The sequence below is a fragment of the Quercus suber genome, unplaced genomic scaffold (genome assembly GCF_002906115.3).
Source record: "Quercus suber isolate HL8 unplaced genomic scaffold, Cork oak 2.0 scaffold_411, whole genome shotgun sequence".
NCBI lineage: Eukaryota > Viridiplantae > Streptophyta > Magnoliopsida > Fagales > Fagaceae > Quercus > Quercus suber.
In genome coordinates, this window is record NW_027069862.1 from 423,936 (window position 1) to 443,313 (window position 19,378).

Here is a 19,378-nt window from a genome sequence, read left to right on the forward strand (position 1 = left end):
TCAGAGGGTGGGAACAAAAACTCTCAAATTACAATGATCGAAACAAATTGGAGATGTTTATTTTAATGAGCAAATCTTTCCATTCCCTGATTGGTTTAATTTAGCAATCAATATGTATGACTGTGTATACACAAAGTTGTGTGCAGACAGACATACAAACGCATACCAGTCACATATACTTTTTATTTTATTTTATTGGTAATATATACACACACCCAATAGGTCTTAAACCCACGACCTTACCCTCCTCTAGTACTTATAAGGGAAGAGTTGCTAGTTTAGTTAGAGCTCATTGGCATCAGACACATGTATGCATGCTTGTACAACATAACTCCGTATGTATATATATTAGTTATACATGACTTATTGTTTCCTTTAAAAATGCTAAACTTGAACCATAGTAATCTGGATTGTGTTTTTGATTTTACTGTTTTCTTGTCTTTGTGGAGAGGGCTCTTAGTTAATGGCATGAAAATGTTTTTCGTACAAGTGAAAATCACATGAAAGAATAGGAGGATGTGAAGAAAAGTATCTTTTGATGAGCTACTGATATTTAGTTATGTGCAATGGGACGGAGTGAAAAGATTTGGGTACACACACTTGTCTCCTTATAATTAGGGATCAGCTGCATTTATTATTTTGTCATCTAATCTAAAATGTGTTCTTCTTGGCACTTGTTAACTTCCGATGATGAATAAATTTATCTGGTTATTGTATTCTTACCATATATGTGACTGTTTCTAGATGTTCCTTTGGCTTCTAGAAATATTTTGGAGGATCCTGAGCTTAAAAGTGCTGTAAAAAACTTCAGGTAAGTCAGCACTTGTTGTTTTTCTCTACTTAAAAAAAAAGAGGGGAAAAGTTAGATTTTGATATTTTATATATTTTTTGGAATCTGATGACTATTCTGCTTAGTTTTTTCAAAGTTGTGCTCACTTGGCTTCTAGACATTTCTTAGTAATACAAGATGAATTTAGCTGGCTGTGATGACTAACGTAACAATCTATTATGGTTGAGTGAAGATTTTTCATTGTAGCCATTTAGAATTTCATTCTACATGTGTGCTGATGCTCATCAAATTCATTCTACATGTCTTATAGGTGTCTATCGTGTACTGTCTATGTCTGTTTGTTAACATCTGATGTCTTTCTGCAAAGTTGTCTGTTGTTGTTGATAAATATGAGATTGTGTTGGAGCTGGATGAAGCCCAATATAACTTGTATTGTGTTAATTTTTCACTCTGTTTGTTACAGTGTAATATGTTATGCGGAAACAATGTTTTTTTGTTGTAAAATGTTGGTCAAACTGAAAATGTTTCTGTTGACTGTAAAATCCTCTGTAAAATTTTATAAAATGTTTTACCAACAAAAACATTGGTAAAACATTTTACAAAACACACAGCCACACTCCCCCCCCACCCCCACCCCTCCCTCCCTCTCCCTCCCCTCCCAAATAAAAATTTGATTGATCTTGTGCTTTAAAAATTTGTTAGCCTAGGAATAGTTCCTTGATAAATTGCTGTTGTTCTATCATCATACGCAAAACCCAACATACTCAGCTACCAGGAGTGATTTCCCTATGAGTCTAATGGCAATCTTGATTTCTTGATGGTGCCTATGAAGCTTATTTACCTTAACATCTTTGATTATTAACAAGAGACAAATATCTACAAGGGAACTTATCAAAAAAAAAAAATCTATAAGGGAATTAGGTGTTGGTTCCATAGTCATTGTGGAAGCAAAAAAATTCAGCTTGGTAATAATTTTTCCCTTATTTGATATCATATCATGGATAGTAGTGTGGGTTTCACTCGTTGGTCTCTTTCTCTATAAAATTCTACTTATAAAAATGAAAATGGATAGTAGCATCAATTAGTTCGAGGATGGGACTGCTGTTTTCGATAAACTTTGGATCTTCAAATTTGTTTTTATTGAGTGCTAGTTTTCTAAATTACCTTGCTGTTTATATGCAGCCACTGGCCCACATTTCCACAGATATTCATCAAGGGAGAGTTCATTGGAGGGTCGGATATTATTCTCAACTTACACCAGGTTACTTCTTATTTCAGAACATATTCTACTTTTAGTTCTTTACAATGTGCATTGCATTGCTCAAATAATGAGGCCTGTCCCGTGCAGTCTGGTGAACTGAAGGAAAAGCTGAAAGACGTTACCGCTAGTCAGGAGAAGTCTGAATAACAACTCAGTGAATCTAGAGAGAGTTAAAGGGTCACTGGGACTTCTTTGACAACAGTGTGATATTGCTATGAAGTGACAAGATGAGGTTCTTATGTAGTTTTTCTGCGGGATTACATGATAAGCTATGATTGCTTGTTATTAGTTATAAAACAATAAATGTAGCGTATTGCTGTGCTTTCATCTGCCACGGCTATATATCCTCGCAATTGTTGTATAGTAACCTTATTTCTTTAGCTCGGTAATTTTGGTTCACAAATCATAAGCAGAAGATTGAGTTCGAAGTGGTGAGGAATTAGATTTGGATTATTAAGAAGATAATGAATAAAATATAGATAAACTGACATGGACGACGAGGGGGTATAAGCAAAAAGGTAATGTAATAGATGCCTCCCAAGATTATACAGATAAGTTATCTAGCTTGACCAGTAAGCATGGTATCTTCACAGGAATTTAATCATTGTTAAAGCCAGTGTCATTGGCATTCACATCCCTCCCCAAGCTATGGCAGCAGAACATAGAAAGATGTGGGTAAGACACAGACCTACTGCAGCATGTTTATTCCATCTATTTCCAGAAGTGACACATATACACACTTTTCCATTTGACACATGACCCTTCAGCTGTTCATCTATCATCCTCATCAACATCACCAACCTCCCACACAAGTCACAACCCCCAATTAATAAACCTAATTTCACAACCTAGATATACCAAATTGTTCTCCTCTTCACTTAGGCATTTCAACAAACACTTCGCAGTTCAAGTTTTATTTGCAGGACACACGTACTGCAGGGACTCTCACATTGAAGAAGAAGACAATGCAATGACTTTCAGCAACGAGTCCAAGGACCTACAAAGCCATTTCTTCACACAAGAGCCCACACAAAACAGCTTCAAGGCAGACCCCAGTTATCCTAAGCAACATCATGGTCCATATTCTAACATCTACAATTTCATTCCATGTACAAACCCATCTAAGGTATTGTATAACTAACAGATTCGATTTCATATTCAATCATCTATAATTTTATTCCAAGTATCAAAATTCTTTAACAAATGGACTTGAATCTTACAATTCTACTAGGACGGGTGGCAGGGAGACCCGTAATGCCCTTCAGCAGCATGCTTGATAATGACCTTGCCATTATTTTTTATTCAGAATCGTATATATCGTAATCAATCTGCACAGAACAATAAGCGCCTTCAACATAACCGATACAAGTTAAAGCAGAACACAAACATTACTATCTATCCATGTGTACATATTTACATTCATAAACTTATACATACATAGGGTTTAACACGGTTTCATTTCTAGGAAAATTTTGAAATAAATTACCTGCAGAGAATAACTAAGCACAGACAGACACACAGACATACATATAGTTTAACAAACAGTTCAGTTACCATTTTGTTTCCTAGCATTGACACTATGTCAAAATGATCCCTAATGTTTCAAAATGTGTTTTTGGTATTGCGTCAAAATAGTCTCTACCAGATGGAAAATGCTGACATAGCTGACAATCAAAGTTCACAACAATTTCATGGCGCTTAATGTGCACAAAAGTTCTATATTTTAATCAAATAAACCCATAAATGAAAATTTATACCAAAAAATTATGAAACCTATCTGTGTATCAATGAACTTTCAAAAAATATATGCCAAATCAAAAACCCATCTTCCAAAACACACTATTTTCACTCCTTTCCCTCTCATTCTTCACCAATGTAGCCATAGTTCACACCATCGAGCCCTGCTCCAACTCCGAGTCTTTCAACCCATACCTAGTTTCGAGAGAGAGAGCAGCAACACCAAATCAAACACTACATACAGCAAAAATCCAAAAACCAAAACAAACCCATTTCAGATTCGGGGAGAGAGAGAGAGAGAGAGAGAGACTGCCCAAACCTTCTCGTAATCGGAATCACTGTCGCACGGGCCAAAATGTCTCCACCTTAAACCCAGGCCTAGGAAATTCTAAAACAAAACATGCCCAAAATCTAAGATTACATGACCCAAGTTGCCTACTTCCATTACACAAAAGTGATAACATCCCAAAAATTATGAGCACACAGAAGAAAAATACCAAGCCAATAATAGCCTTACTTCCAATACAATCACATGTCTAGTGACAACAACAAGAGGAGGATTTTTCATTTTTGAAATATATAAATATTGTAATAGGAATATGCTTCTTGGTGATATACCAAGAGCAACTACCTTCAAGCTTGTTACCCCTGGATGCACAACTCCTTGTAATAGTACACCTTCCAAAGCCACTCGCCACTCACCAGTCACCACCCATGAATGAGAATATAAGTTTTAGGGATGGTTTATCAATAGTTATTTGTTTTCCTTCTTAAGATGTAAAAGTGGGGCTGCACAAATCAGATTTCTTTATGAGCTAAGTAAGACGGATGGAGAACTTACATAGGCTTGAGAGAGGGTGACGAACTATTAACTATCCTTAACCGTTCGTAAGACCTTATTATATCCATTGTGATCTTCGGATCAAAACCTCTTGCTAGCATTTTAAAACCACTCCCATGAAATTTCTTTTTGTAATAACATGAATCCCAAAAATTATGAGCACACAGAAGAAAAATACCAAGCCAATAATAGCCTTACTTCCAATACAATCACATGTCTAGTGACAACAACAAGAGGAGGATTTTTCATTTTTGAAATATATAAATATTGTAATAGGAATATGCTTCTTGGTGATATACCAAGAGCAACTACCTTCAAGCTTGTTACCCCTGGATGCACAACTCCTTGTAATAGTACACCTTCCAAAGCCACTCGCCACTCACCAGTCACCACCCATGAATGAGAATATAAGTTTTAGGGATGGTTTATCAATAGTTATTTGTTTTCCTTCTTAAGATGTAAAAGTGGGGCTGCACAAATCAGATTTCTTTATGAGCTAAGTAAGACGGATGGAGAACTTACATAGGCTTGAGAGAGGGTGACGAACTATTAACTATCCTTAACCGTTCGTAAGACCTTATTATATCCATTGTGATCTTCGGATCAAAACCTCTTGCTAGCATTTTAAAACCACTCCCATGAAATTTCTTTTTGTAATAACATGGTGCATGTAGGACGGAAGATTGTATACACCAAAGGAAATATTAAGGTACTCAAAAAAGTTTAGACACCCTCGTTTGTCAAAAAATTAAAAAAAAAATCTCAATATTACATCAGATTTCCATCATACATTCAGATGCAAAATTTGGGGAAAAGTTCATTAATATTCTAAAATCTCTTTCCCAATGTATAGGAAAACTTTATGGGATGTACATGGATTTGTTAGTATTCCAATAACTTTTCCAATAGAGTTTCCGAGTTTGAGTGAAATTTTCCTAGAGTCCCTTGCTAAACTAAGCTGGGTATTAATCATGATAATTATGACTGTAATTACTAAAGTGAATCTGTGAATGGGACAATTACACCACATCCACTCACATTAATTTTTACCACTTTCATTATTTAACTTTAACTTTTTAACTTTTTTTTTTTATTCAATGGTTGAGATTGAATGTTCTTTTTTGAACTTTCAATCTTAACCGTGTATTACTATTGCACCTAATCTCAATAAGAGCATTCACATCAAAGATGTGAAAAATGTTAAATCCTAATTTTAGCTCCCATCCCCTTAAAGTATCATTAACATCAAGCATGCTATTCTTAAAATTTTTGACATATTTGCTATAGTGGAGTGTCATCTTTGACACCCTACTATAGCAAGATGCTAGAGTTTTTTAATTTCTTTTTCTTTTTCTCTTTCTCACTCTCTCTTGTGTTGTGAGCTCGTGTCTCTCTCCACCACTTTCTCTCTCTCACTTGATTAAAATAAATAATATTTTAATGAAGTGGCAAAAAAAAAAAAAAAAGCCTTTGATGTTGAGTATATTATAAAGTGGAGTGTTAAAATAAATAAAGTAGTGTTTTGAAATCCTAAATGCTATATTTTTTTGACATGTTTGATGAGAATGCAATGCCATGATCAATAGTGTTTTGTAATTTCCTTTCCATATTAGGGAGATTAATTGCCCCCCAACCCCAAGTTTTGCCCGTGTCATCTTCTAGTGGCTACTGTATTCTGTTGCTGTGTTGTTTCTGTTTTCTTCTTTTGTTAATAAAAATTTGTTTTTCATAAGAAAAAAGGAGATTACTTGCCAATTTAATTTATTAATTTATTTCATTTAATTTGTTCGAATTCGCAATTTGACCAAATGAATTAAAGATAAAAATAAATGTCCCTATGTAGCACATTGGCAAATATTATTATTTTTTAATCAAAAGAGAAAATAAGTGTTCATTGAATATATTCATAACATAGCATGTTGAAATTTACATACAATAGGAAGAATTCCGGAATAGGCTCTATATATTTAACATCCCATAAATTTCAATATTTCTCATTTTAATAATGTTAATTTATTATAAAGCGTTGCAATTTTTTTTTCTACCTTTTAACCTTAGGTTGTACTTGGACTAAATAAATAAAAGGAAAATAATTTAAAAATATAAATTGGGTTACTTTGGAATGGACCAAAAAACATATGAAATTTCTCCCCTCATGATATTAAGCCGTCTCCCATTGACGGTCTCCTCTCATGCTTTATTTCTCACATCTACACATAGAACTCTTCCTCCACTTAACAAACTATTCCTCTTACCGCTGCACATCGTTATATGGCTCCATAACATCATGCTACTATAATTAAGACGACTTATTTTACATTTGTTAGTATTCAGACCTCTCTTAAAAGTTAATTAAAACAGTTACTAACCAGTTTTACCTCCAGGTTATTAATTAAATCAATTATGAACTGCCTTTGGTTAATGCAACCATCACCAATATCAATTAAGATAAACAAATTAAGTGAAATAAAACAGTACATAATGATATGAAAAAAAAAAAAAAAAAAAAAGAGAATTAGAAAAATTGGGGTCTTTATGGTCATATTGCACCCCCGGGCAAGGAGCCAGTGGCCTCGACCGAGGTAGCCCGATCTCGGGGGCCCGACTGTACCACTGTGTGGGAGTCACCTCATCTCTGAGTACACCTCACCACTAAGTTTACCCACCAACGGAAACCTGCTGGCAGTGGGACTCGAACCTAGGTAGGTTAGATGAAGCGTCCGAACCTTACCAGCTGAGCCAAGCCCCCGTTGGCAGTACATAATGATATGGTGATACAAGGAAAACCAATGAAATAAAATTTCACAATAAAAACTCCAGAGAATTTAATATATCAATCCCAAGGTAAAAGAAATCCATTAACTGTTTAGAAGTTATAATAATAAATAACTATATTCTTAGTAAGCATTACTAAAGTTATACCCAATATAGCTTTAAGTTCACGAGCTTCCTTAGTTATAGAGATATTGCATGCAAACTTCATGTCTGTAACTTTAAGTACCCACTTGAAGATTCAGATTTAGCATCACTTGTGATGAATGGTATTGTAACAACTTCAACACCATTGATTTAAAATATGCTTTGCTTGATCACCTTAGAGGCTTTTGTTTATTGGGATCTGCGTAATTGGTTAATCACGTACTGGGAGTCGTGCATCAAAAAAAGAAATTGTCATTACAGAACAAGTCCAATTGTATATTGGGGTAAGTTTTCAACTGTAGGTTGGTATAAGGTACTGGGATTCCTTTATTTGTAACCGCTTGTTGTGATAATAGTGAAATATCAGGAGTGGTGACCTTAAAATCACCTAGTGGAGTTTTTTCCGTATAAGTTTCCCTATTCGTAAACAAATTATCGTGTCAATTTATTTTCTGCATACTTAGTTTAATTGGTGATTTGTTTGTGCTACCATGTGTTTGCATGTTAATTTGATTAATTAATTAAACTTAACAAATTAATCAATTAATTCATCATAATGGGTCAATACGTTTTTGGCCTATCAAGTGGTTTCAGAGAAGACACACTCTGATTAGGGTTAATCTTTGCTGTATTGATCCATTGACCCCTGTTTGTCATGAATAGAAGACAATCATTAATTATACCTCATTTATTTGATGGCACTAACTATGCATATTGGAAAGTACACATGAGAGCTTTCTTGCAATCTTTAGATGAGAAAGTGTGGCAAGCTGTTGAGATAGGCTAGACCAAGCCGAAGGAAGCGCCGGCCAATTGGGATGATACTAAGATGAAGGCGGCAAACTTCAACGGCAGGGCATTAAATGCTTTATTCAGTGCAGTCACTAATGAGGATTTCAAAAAAATATTCTCTACTAAAACTGCTAAGGAGGCATGGACCATTCTCCAGACAACCTATGAGGGAATCAAGGCTGTCAAAGTTTCAGAGGCTCACTACAAGTTTTGAAGAAATCAAGATAAAGGAGGATGAGTCGTTCAATGAGTTCTATGCCAAGCTTAAGGACATAGTGAACTCAGCCTTCAATCTTGGGAAAACCATTCCTGAACTCAAGATTGTAAGGAAAGTGCTCAGATCTCTACCCGAGAGATTCCATGTCAAGATTACGACAATTGAGGAATCAAAGGATATTGACAAAATTCTTTTGACAAAGCTGCTTGGTAATTTGCAAACCTACGAGCTAGGGTTAACAAGAATTAGCAAGTCAGGTAAGGGTAAGAGCATGGCATTAAAGGCCAAGAGCAGTGACACTGATGAGTCTTCAGATGATGAGAATTCAAAGATGAAGTCCTATATCACAAAGCAATTCAAGAAGTTCATGAAGAATGCCAATAGGAAGGGTTTCAACAAAGACCATAGGCAATCCAATTCTTCACAGTTCAAGAACCAAGACAAAGGGAAGAAGGATACTAGGGATGGTGTTTAGTACACTGTTCTCGCAGGACTTGAGTGCTTTAGGTGTCAAGGCTTTAGTCATATGAAACAGGAGTGTCCTACATATCTCAAGAGTATTGGAAAGAGTAAGGCACTTGCTGCTACCTTGAGCAACACCGAGCTTGAGGATGATTCCGACAATAAGGATGACAGAATCTTGAATGCCTTCACTGCTATTATCAATCCTACTGAGGGAATTGTTGAAGACATGGATGAAGAAGAGGACTTGGTAGAGTCTAAGTTCGAGAAGATGGATGATCAAGATGATAGCCATACAGCCTATGAGAAATTGTACAAAGTGTCTAAGAAGCATGAGAAACTTTATAGGCTAGCCACCAAGAAGCTCAGTGATGTGGAACTTGATCGTGAAGAACTTTCCACAGAGTTTGATGAAGCCAATCAGACTATTGGAGCACTGAGATTTGAAAACAATTTCTTGGCTGAGAAGACCAAGAAGTTTGAAGCAGAACTATTTCAAGTCAGAGCCCAATTGGAGAGGACTTCAAGTGCAAAACTTGATGAGATGCTTAATCTTCAGAAATCTGCTTCTGATCGAATAGGTTTAGGGTATGGACTTTTTTTTTCCTAATATTACTTCTACTAGTACTACTGTTTTTGTTCCTCCTAGTAATAATGTTAAAATTGAGAACAATGATATTAAAATTGATTTAGCTAATGAGAACATAGATAAGGGTAAATCTATCTTAGGAGCACCCCTTAAGCAAGATAAGAAGGAAGCTAAAAACCTTAGGGCTAAAAAGGCTAACTCTCAAAAGCCTAAGCAGTAGAAGCAGCATCTTTGTCATCATTATAGAGTTGCTGGTTATACTATACTAAATTGCTATAAGTGGTTAGCCACTCAACAGAACAACGACATGATAGCATCTGGAAGCCAAAATTAGCTTCAATCCTCTCTTGCTCCTCTTGGAGATCTTCTCAAAGCCCTCATGTTCCTTTCAAACTTGAACGGTTTCAACTCCTCTCCCTCACCACCGGTTCAAGAGTTTAATCAAAGGAAAGGTTCTTCCAAAGTGTGAAAAAAAAAGGACTCTAAGTGATATCACTTTCCTCTCTCTCTTCTTGTTTTTTGTTTTTACATAACTTGTGTATTTTGCTTTTATTTTGAGTCAGTCTAGTTTTTGCTTTACTTTTGTTTAACATGTTTTTGTTTGTTTTCAGTTTTATTTATTTTGTTTTTGATATAAAAGAAATTTTGAAAAATCAGAAAAATACAAAAACAATGTGTGTTTTGTGTACATTGGTACTTGTGTATCTTGGATGGCCATTGAAATAAAGTTTTCTAAACTTTGTATCTTTTGTAGCTTAGATGAGCATCTCTATGCACAACTAAATAAGTAAGCTTTGTGCCTCTTGTTTGTGATGAGTAAGATTAAGTTATCTCTTGTACTTAACACTCGTATCACTCATTTTGACGGGAATGACTAGAAAATTTTAAGAGAAATGCATAAATAACCATCTCACCATTGTTGCCTACCAATCATGAAATTACATCTGTATACTTTGGCATAGCAAAAGTGCAATGTCAATGACATTTATGTGTTTCGGCATAGCAAAATTGGAATGTCAAATGCTTAACATAATTGGAATGTCAAATGCATAAATAACCATCTCACCCCTATTGTCTGCCAATCATGAAATGACATCTGTATGCTTCGACATAGTAAAAGTGCAATGTCAATGACATTTGTGTGCTTCGGTATAGCAAAATTGGAATATCATATGTTTAACATAATTTGGTATTTCTTTTCTTTCTCTTATATGTCCATGCATGATTTGCTCAAAAAGAAAAATATGCAAAGAAAATAAAAGCAAAAAGAACAAAAATGTTTTATATATGATTGCAAGTCTGTATTCTAGGATATGTGGGAGTTATAGGATGTACCTGAAAAGTGATAGTCCCCATCAAACAGTTATGATTGTGTGTGAGTTAAAGTGATTTTCTCATATCTCAAATCGTCATAACATGTATACACTTATGCATTCTTGCGATGTTTTTCACACATAACACACAATATTCTTTGCTACTCTTGATACATGTACATGTATAATGTGATTTGGTCATCACAAGGTTTACATGTGTTAATATATGCTCACTAAACTGTCTTGACTTATTTTTGAAATATAAAATTGGTTAGACTTGTTTAGTATATGTGTGTGTGTGTGTGTTTTTGGCATCTTTGTGCTTAAATTTGGGATCTTATGATTGGGTTTGTCATAAAATGAAATAGGCGTTTTGAATTTAGCAAGATTGGGGGCTATGTAGGACCAAGCCTCCATGGCCACCTAAGGACCAAATTCGAATTTTTTTTGGGCAAAAAATCTAAAGCAGATTAAGAAAATAAAACATACCTTTAGCCATTGTTGTTCAAATGATTTATAGAAAAAAGAAAAAAAAACAGTGTAAAACAAAGAATAAGAAGATATTCTTATAATATATGTCATTTTCCTTATAAGAAACCCTTTTGATGTAGAATGCATGTTTTTGTTTTTGAAAAAAAAAAAAAAAATGTTTTTTTTTTTAAGGCTAGACTAGAGACCCCTTTAATTTAACTTTGTTTATCTATTTATATTTTTTCTATCAAGGAGTATATGATTGTTCACCAAAAAACATCTATTTTACCCGACAAAATTATAAATGTCTATGAAAAAATGGAACTCTAATAGGATGAGTCTTTATCTATCACTCTTATCATTAAATAAATATAAATAAATCTGAATAAAAGAACTAATTAAATAATTAAAATAAAATAATGTGGGCCGCATTTACTCTCCTAATGGAGATAATTTTACATCTTTTTAATTTCTCTAATGTTTTAAGTATTGTACATGAATTGTGTATAATTATGTTTGAGTTGTGAAGGATTACTTTGAGATAGTGGAGTTGTGTATCAATGAACTTTCAAAAAATATATGCCAAATCAAAAACCCATCTTCCAAAACACACTATTTTTACTCCTTTCCCACTCATTCTTCACCAATGTAGCCATAGTTCACACCATCGAGCCCTGCTCCAACTCCGAATCTTTTAACCCATACCTAGTTGAGAGAGAGAGAGAGAGTAGCAACACCAAATCAAACACTACATACAGCAAAAATCCAAAAACCAAAACAAACCCATTTTAGATTCGGGGAGAGAGAGAGAGAGACTGCCCAAACCTTCTCATAATCAGAATCACTATCGCACGGCCAAAATGTCTCTACCTTAAACCCAGGCCTAGGAAATTCTAAAACAAAACATGCCCAAAATCTAAGATTACATGACCCAAGTTGCCTACTTCCATTACACAAAAGTGACACAAACTGATAACATCTCAAAAATTATGAGCACACAAATGAAAAATACCAAGCCAATAATAGCCTTATTTCCAATACAATCACATGTCTAGTGACAAAATGACAACAACTAGAGGGAGATTTTTCATTTTTGAAAAAGTACAATTATTGTAATAGGAATATGCTTTTTGGTGATATACCTAGAACAACCACTTTCAAGCTTGTTGCCAATGGATGCACCTCCTTGTAATAGTACACCTTCCAAAGCCACTCACCAGTCACAACCCATGAATGAGAATATAAGTTTCAGGGATGGTTTATCAATAATCATTTGTTTTTCCTTTTTAAGATGTAAAAGTGGGGCTGCACAAATCAGATTTCTTTATGAGCTAAGCAAGATGGATGGAGAACTTATATAGGCTTGAGAGAGGGTTACAAACTAAGTCTCCTTAATGGTTAGATTCCAATCAATTTTCCAATAGATTTTCCAAGTTTGAGTGAAATTTTCCCAGAGTCACTTGCTAAACTAAGCTGGGTATTAATCATGATAATTATGACTATAATTTTGTATTGCTATGAATATTTCCTTACTACTGAAGTGAAATTGTGAATGCAATGATCAATAGTGTTTTGTAATTGCCTTTTCACATCAAAGATTTGAAAAATGCTAAATCCTAATTTTAGCTCTCATCCCCTTAAAGTATCATCCACATCAAGCATGCTATTCTTAAAATTTTTGACATCTTTGCTACAGTGGAGTGTCATCTTTGACACCCTACTATAGCAAGATGCTAGAGTTTTTTTTTTTCTTTTTCTTTTTCTTTTTCTCTCTTTCTCACTTTCTCTTGTGCTGTGAGCTTGTGTCTCTTTCCACCATTTTGTCTCTCTCACTTGATTAAAATAAATAATATTTTAATGAAGTGGCCAAACAAATAAAATCTTCAATGTTGGGCATATTATAAAGTGGAGTGTTAAAATAAATAAAATAGTGTTTTCAGATCCTAAATGCTATATTTTTTAACATGTTTGATGAGAATGCTCTTAATGCAATGATCAAAATGTTTTGTAATTGCCTTTCCATATTAGGGAGATTAATTGCCTCCCAACCCCAAGTTTTGCCCGTGTCATCTTCTAGAGGTTGCTCAGATCTACTGTATTCTGTAGCTGTGTTATTTCTGTTTTCTTCTTTTGTTAATAAAAGTTTGTTATTCATAAAAAAAAAAAAATGTAGCTGTGTTATTTCTGTTTTCTTCTTTTGTTAATAAAAGTTTGTTATTCATAAAAAAAAAAAAAAAAAAAAAATGGAGATTACTAGACAATTTAATTAATTAATTTCATTTTGGTCAGTTCGTAATGACCAAATGAATTAAAAATAAATATAAATGTTCTTATGTAGCACATTGGCAAATATTATTATTTTTAATCAAAAGAGAAAATAATAACATAGCATGTTGAAATTTACAAACAGTAGCTAGGAAGAATTTCGGAATAGCCTTTATGTAACATCCCATAAATTTCAATATTTCTCATTTTAATAATGTTAATTTATTATAAAGTGTTGAATTTTTTTTTTTTTTTACTACCTTTGAACCTTGGGTTGTACTTTTTTTTTTCTTGGACTAAATAAATGAAAGGAAAATAATTTAAATAATATAAATTGGGTTATTTTAGAATGGACCAAAAAACATATGAAATTTCTCCCCCTCCTGATATTAAGCCGTCTCCCATTGACAGTCTCCTTTCATGCTCTATTTCTCACGCCTACACATAGAACTTTTCCTCCATTTAACAAACTCTTCCTCTTACCGCTGCCCATCGTTATATGGCTCCATAACATCATGCGACTATAATTAAGACAACTTATTTTACTATGAAATTTGTTAGTATTCAGGCCTCTCTTAAAAGTTAAAACAGTTACTAACCAGTTTTACCTCCAGGTTATTGATTAAATCAATTATGAACTGCCTTTGGTTAAAGCAACCATCACCAATATCAATTAAGATAAACAAATTAAGTGAAATAAAACAGTACATAATGATATGGCAATACAACGAAAACCAATGAAATAAAATTTCACAATAAAAACTTCAGAGAATTTAATATATCAATCCCAAGGTAAAAGAAACCCACTAACTGTTTAGAAGTTTATAATAACTAAATAACTATATTCTTAGAAAACATTACTAAAGTTATACCCAATGCAGGTTTGAGTTCATGAGCTTCCTCAATTATAGAGATGTTTTATGCAAACTTCTTGTCTGTAAGTTCAAGTACCCACTTGAAGATTCAGATTTAGCATCACTTGTGATGAATGGTATTGCAACAACTTCAACACCATCGATTTAAAATATGCTTTGGTTGATCACCTTTAGAGGCTTTTGAGAGTAGGAGGCAAAAAAAACCATATGATCACGAGAACATCTACTAAAGTCTATTTTCATATATTAGGGTTTGCTTATAATATTTTTGACTTATTTGCACAAAACCCTAATCATTTAATGCGTTGAAATCACATTTCAGTAATCTCGAGTTTCAATCAGTCGAGAAACAATTTGTTCTGTTAAGATCTAGCTTTCTCAATTGGGCTAGCAGGTGTCAAACAGCTCAGATTTGCACTTGAACTGTAGTCTTGACAATACTTATAAACACTAAATAGCTATAACAAGACGCTATTGAAGATATGTAGACTAACCACAACGTTTAGTAATTACTATGAGAAGAACAGGTAAATCATAGGGAATAAATATATAGAGAAAAGAACAATGATAAATTATTGTAAATCTGTTAGCAATATCACTTATTATTTTTCTATCTATTATGAATAAGTGAATAACATTGTTTGGATTTGTTATTAAACAAGATAGGTGTTATGAATTTAGCAAGATTGGGGGTTATGTAGGACCGAGCAGCATGCAGGCCACTAGAAAACTGAATTTGATTTTTTTTTTTTTTCTTATTTCTCTGATGCTTTAAGTCTGCAAATGAATTACGTATAATTATTTTGGACTTGTTGAGGATGACTATGAGATGGTGATTTGGCTAAAACAAGTAGTATTAGAACTTTAGGACCTTAGACCTAAATTTAATGGGTCGTGACCACTGTTTTTGTTGTGGGGAGTAAAAAAAATATAAAATGATTAATTTTTTTTTTCTTGTATATACAACTTTAGGACCTTAGATCTAAATTTAATGGGTGGTGACCACTGTTTTTGTTGTGGGGAGTAAAAAAATTAAAATGATTAATTTTTTCCTTGTATATTATATATGATAATCTAAGTTAGTATTCTAAATACAATTTAGTATACAATACAACTATATTGTACAATAGTCTAAAAAAATTGTTAATAGTTTAAAGATCGGTAAGACAACAACCATTAAATGCATAAATAAATATAATTATATACGTGATCATACATTTTTGTCATATTAATAATTATTTATTATATTTATATGTAATATCAATTAAATAAAAATATATAATAAAGAAGAATAGTAACACACCTCGAAGTAGGACTGGGAGTAACGTGAAACTAAGAAGAAAAAAAAATTGATATAAGTTTTTGCTTTTGAAGTGTATCACTTTTTATTTTTTAACCATACAAGTGGCCATTCTTTTGGAATTGGAGCAAGCATTAAAAGACTTTTTGAATTTGAAAATCTTTAGAGCACTCATCAAACTACTTTTTGCTTTTTGTAACCTTAGGCTACAATCAATTTTGTAGCTAAGATTTGTCTATTAATTTTTTTTTTTGCTTATTTTTTTCAACCATTTGAAAAATCCATTCTAGAAAATTAAAGTTTAAAAATGTTTGTACTTTCCTTAGTTGTGTTTTAGATTTTTTTTAGTTGATTCAATTACATGCTTGTATTGGTCAATGAATCACACAATTGAATTTAATTGTAGTTAAAAATAATCCCTTTTGTGCAATATTATTAATATATCCACGTGGTTGGATTTAAATGAAAAATCTAAAACACTAACATTAAGGAACAATAATTCTAGAATCACAATAATTTTCACAATTAGTGAGGTGATATATTGTTAATGGTAGATAATAATGTAATGTTAGTAGTGGATTTGGATGTGAACCAATCAAGGAAGTCAATTTATATCGTACCAGTATTGGTACTGTGGGGACTTAACTTGGCTTGGACCCAGAGTATGAATGGGTTTTCAGCCCAACAAGCCCAAACAATAAATTTGTAAAGAGTGGATCGAAGGTTTAGGTGCTGGCCGGCGTTCACGAAGCATGAACTCTTTTCTTTTATTAAAAAAAAATACTTAGAACTATTTACAACTAGGGGATGTTCCTCGGCCCATGGCCGAGGAGGCCTCTTCTTCTTTCCCCCCCCCCTTTTACTTTACTCGCTCCTTTTATATAGTCTTCATTGTCCTATCTCGTTCTTCCATCTGTTGATCATCCATTCGCCTTTCTTCTAACCGTCCGTCCCATCAGAGGCCTTATCAGCACTCAAGTGGTTCACCCTGATCAACGTCGCCCTGCTAAGGGGTTACATCCCTATTAATGCGGCCAGAGGGGTTAGGTGAACGCATTAAGTGTGGAGGTGACAGCTTGCTTTGGGCTTGTCCCTTTCCAAAATTATCCTTAGTATGCCGAGGACGAAGAGGTCCTCGGCGTGGATCCAAAAAAGAGTCTCTTCCTAATTTAGCTTCGGATGGTCATCCTTCCTTGGCGTGGGCCTTGGGCCTACTACATGATGGGCTGCGGCTATCAGGCCCACGGGTCCCACAATAGCCCCTTAAAATCCTGTTGCACGTTCCCTCGGACGGGGAAGAGGGTTTTGATATCCACGGGCCCTCTAGACGAATTGCCCCACTTCGGTCCGTACTAATGCTAGCGACTTTTCGACTGCCCGATGTACGTTTTGGCGTTTCAGGACTCAGTGTACGCCCACATTAAATTTTGGCGGCTCCACGTTTCCCACTTTCAACGGTGTGATGGTAATTGTTCGGTGGGGATCTCCTGCTTTTATGGGCAGGCGGTTACATTTGGGGAACCTAAGGGGGAGTATAAGTGCTTGTTTGAACCGCCTGGTTTCCTTATTTTCGCGCTTACGACCATTGATGCGTATAATTTGAATCTGGTTCAGCTTACACACTGCCCGAAGAGGATCTTCATATTTCTGTAGGTCTTCTTTTCCCGGTAACACCAAATTTTCTTTGATTCTACTCCTTCTTTTCTTCTTCTGGAACCTTTAGTCGTCCTTGGGGATGGGTAAGTTTAAGAAGTTGGTTGAGTGCGACGAGATGATGAACAAATTCATTGTTGACTATGGGATACCCAATAACGTGAGTTTGAGGTACTGTGAAGAAGGGGAGTGGTACATTAAGAGGAGAGAGGGTGAAGTCGTGATCCCGATAGTCGCTTTTGTAGAGGGAGGGATGAGAATCCCTATGAGGTCAGTGACCATCGGCTACCTTAGGCATTTCCGCCTGGCTCCTACCCAGTGCGCCGTGAATGTATTTAGGATATTAGGGTGTATAGATACCTTGAATGAGAAAATGGGGCTGAGACTGACTCACCACGATGTAAATTGGTGCTACAACCTTCATCACCTGAGGGGTAAGACGTACTATATGAAGACGAGGGACGACAGGGTCCGACTTATCCAGTGCCTTCCTGATTCCAATAAGGGGTTGACTCAAGATTTCCTCATAGTGTCGGGGGAGTGGCACAACGGTCTTCACTGCCCAACAGTAGAGGGGGAGCCAGGTAGGGTATCCGAAGTAGGAGACAATCTAGGTTTCAGTATTTTTATTTATTTATTTATTTATTTTTTTGCATATCCGCTTTGATTGATTAACCACAGGAGTTTTGCTTTTCTTTTCGCAGATCCGCACGCCTTCGCACGTCATTTCCACATGGTCAACAAAGCGGATTTGGAAACCGTTCTTAGGACGGAACTTTTCCTGAACGAAACTGATAACCAGGTTAGAGCTGCTCACAAAATCCTCGGATGCGACGCAGCCTAGAAATCATTTCCAGTCCCGAAGCACATAATTAGAGCTCGTGACCCTCGGCTTAGGCAGATTACTGTGGTGGAGGACGGTTTTGCATTTTTTGAGAGATCTCACATACCTGAAGGCATTCCACTAGCAGGTCCCTCCTCATCCCACTAAGTAATGGAGACCGAGGAAAGACAATCTAAGAAGGCAGGGGAGGTGGTTGAACTGAGCTCTTCTGAGGACGAATATAGTGTGTTCAACCTAGCTGATCAGTCCGAGGATCCTTCTGATGATCTAGGAGACCCTCATCTGTCCGAAGCAGATCTTCGATTCCTAAGAGTTGGTACTCAGGCCGAGATGGGTTTAAAAAGACAGCCCCAAACCAATCTTCTTGACCTGCTTGAAGGCGGCTCCAAGAAGGGTGCACCGAAAGAGTCGCAGCCCAAGCCCTCAACACCTCCGCCCCAAATTTTAACCGTGCAAACCAGGTCATCCTCTACCCCTACAGTATCAGACCCTCAGAACGAGTCTTATGACCCAAAAAGGAAGAGACCTTCCAAGGGTAAGGAGCCAATGGATGGGAGCAAATCCCATTCCCCGCCCGAGGAGGGTGGATTCCGCAGGCCTCCAAAGGTACTGAAGCTTGGTGGTCAACGCATAGGTAGGAAGATCGTCCAGCAGTCTAAGGCCCAAGCCTGGCTGCCCGCTGCCATGCTCCATGATCAACCCTTGATGGATGATGCATCGATACGGGAATCTCAAGGAGTTGAGGGGGCTCTCGTAGCCGATGCCCTGGAAAAGTCTCTTCTCCTTCCCACTGACATGGCCGAGCTAGGAAATATGAGTGGGCCAGAGGTTGTCCTTGACCTTAAAAAATATCTAGGCATGGTGGGTCCCTTGGTACCTATTTACTTTATTTGAACTTTGTTACTTAGTATCTAGGCATGGTGGGTCCCTTGGTACCTATTTACTTTATTTGAACTTTGTTACTTAGTACCATCCCTTCTCTTTACGGAGTTACTTGTTTTTATTGGCAGGCTATCCAGGCTCTTTTCAGGTTGGACGAGGAGGTCGAT

At 35.5% G+C, this 19,378-nt stretch overlaps 1 protein-coding gene and 1 long non-coding RNA gene across 2 annotated transcripts in view; one reads left to right on the forward strand and one right to left on the reverse strand.

Moving 5' to 3' along the window:
• The window catches only part of LOC111994225 (monothiol glutaredoxin-S15, mitochondrial), a 4,455-nt gene extending 1,906 nt beyond the window's left edge, over positions 1-2,549 (forward strand). The window contains 3 exon segments of the mRNA XM_065761418.1: positions 745-811; positions 1,973-2,051; positions 2,139-2,549. Of these exon segments, the coding sequence (XP_065617490.1) occupies positions 745-811; positions 1,973-2,051; positions 2,139-2,198 (206 nt within the window). The 3' untranslated portion in view covers positions 2,199-2,549.
• Positions 2,550-3,342: 793 nt separating this feature from the next.
• LOC136062411 (uncharacterized) lies at positions 3,343-4,623 on the reverse strand. Its single transcript, XR_010624159.1, has 2 exons — positions 4,420-4,623; positions 3,343-3,379 (listed from the first exon to the last, which is right to left on the reverse strand). It is a non-coding gene; the product is annotated as an uncharacterized LOC136062411 (long non-coding RNA).
• Positions 4,624-19,378: the final 14,755 nt, after the last annotated feature.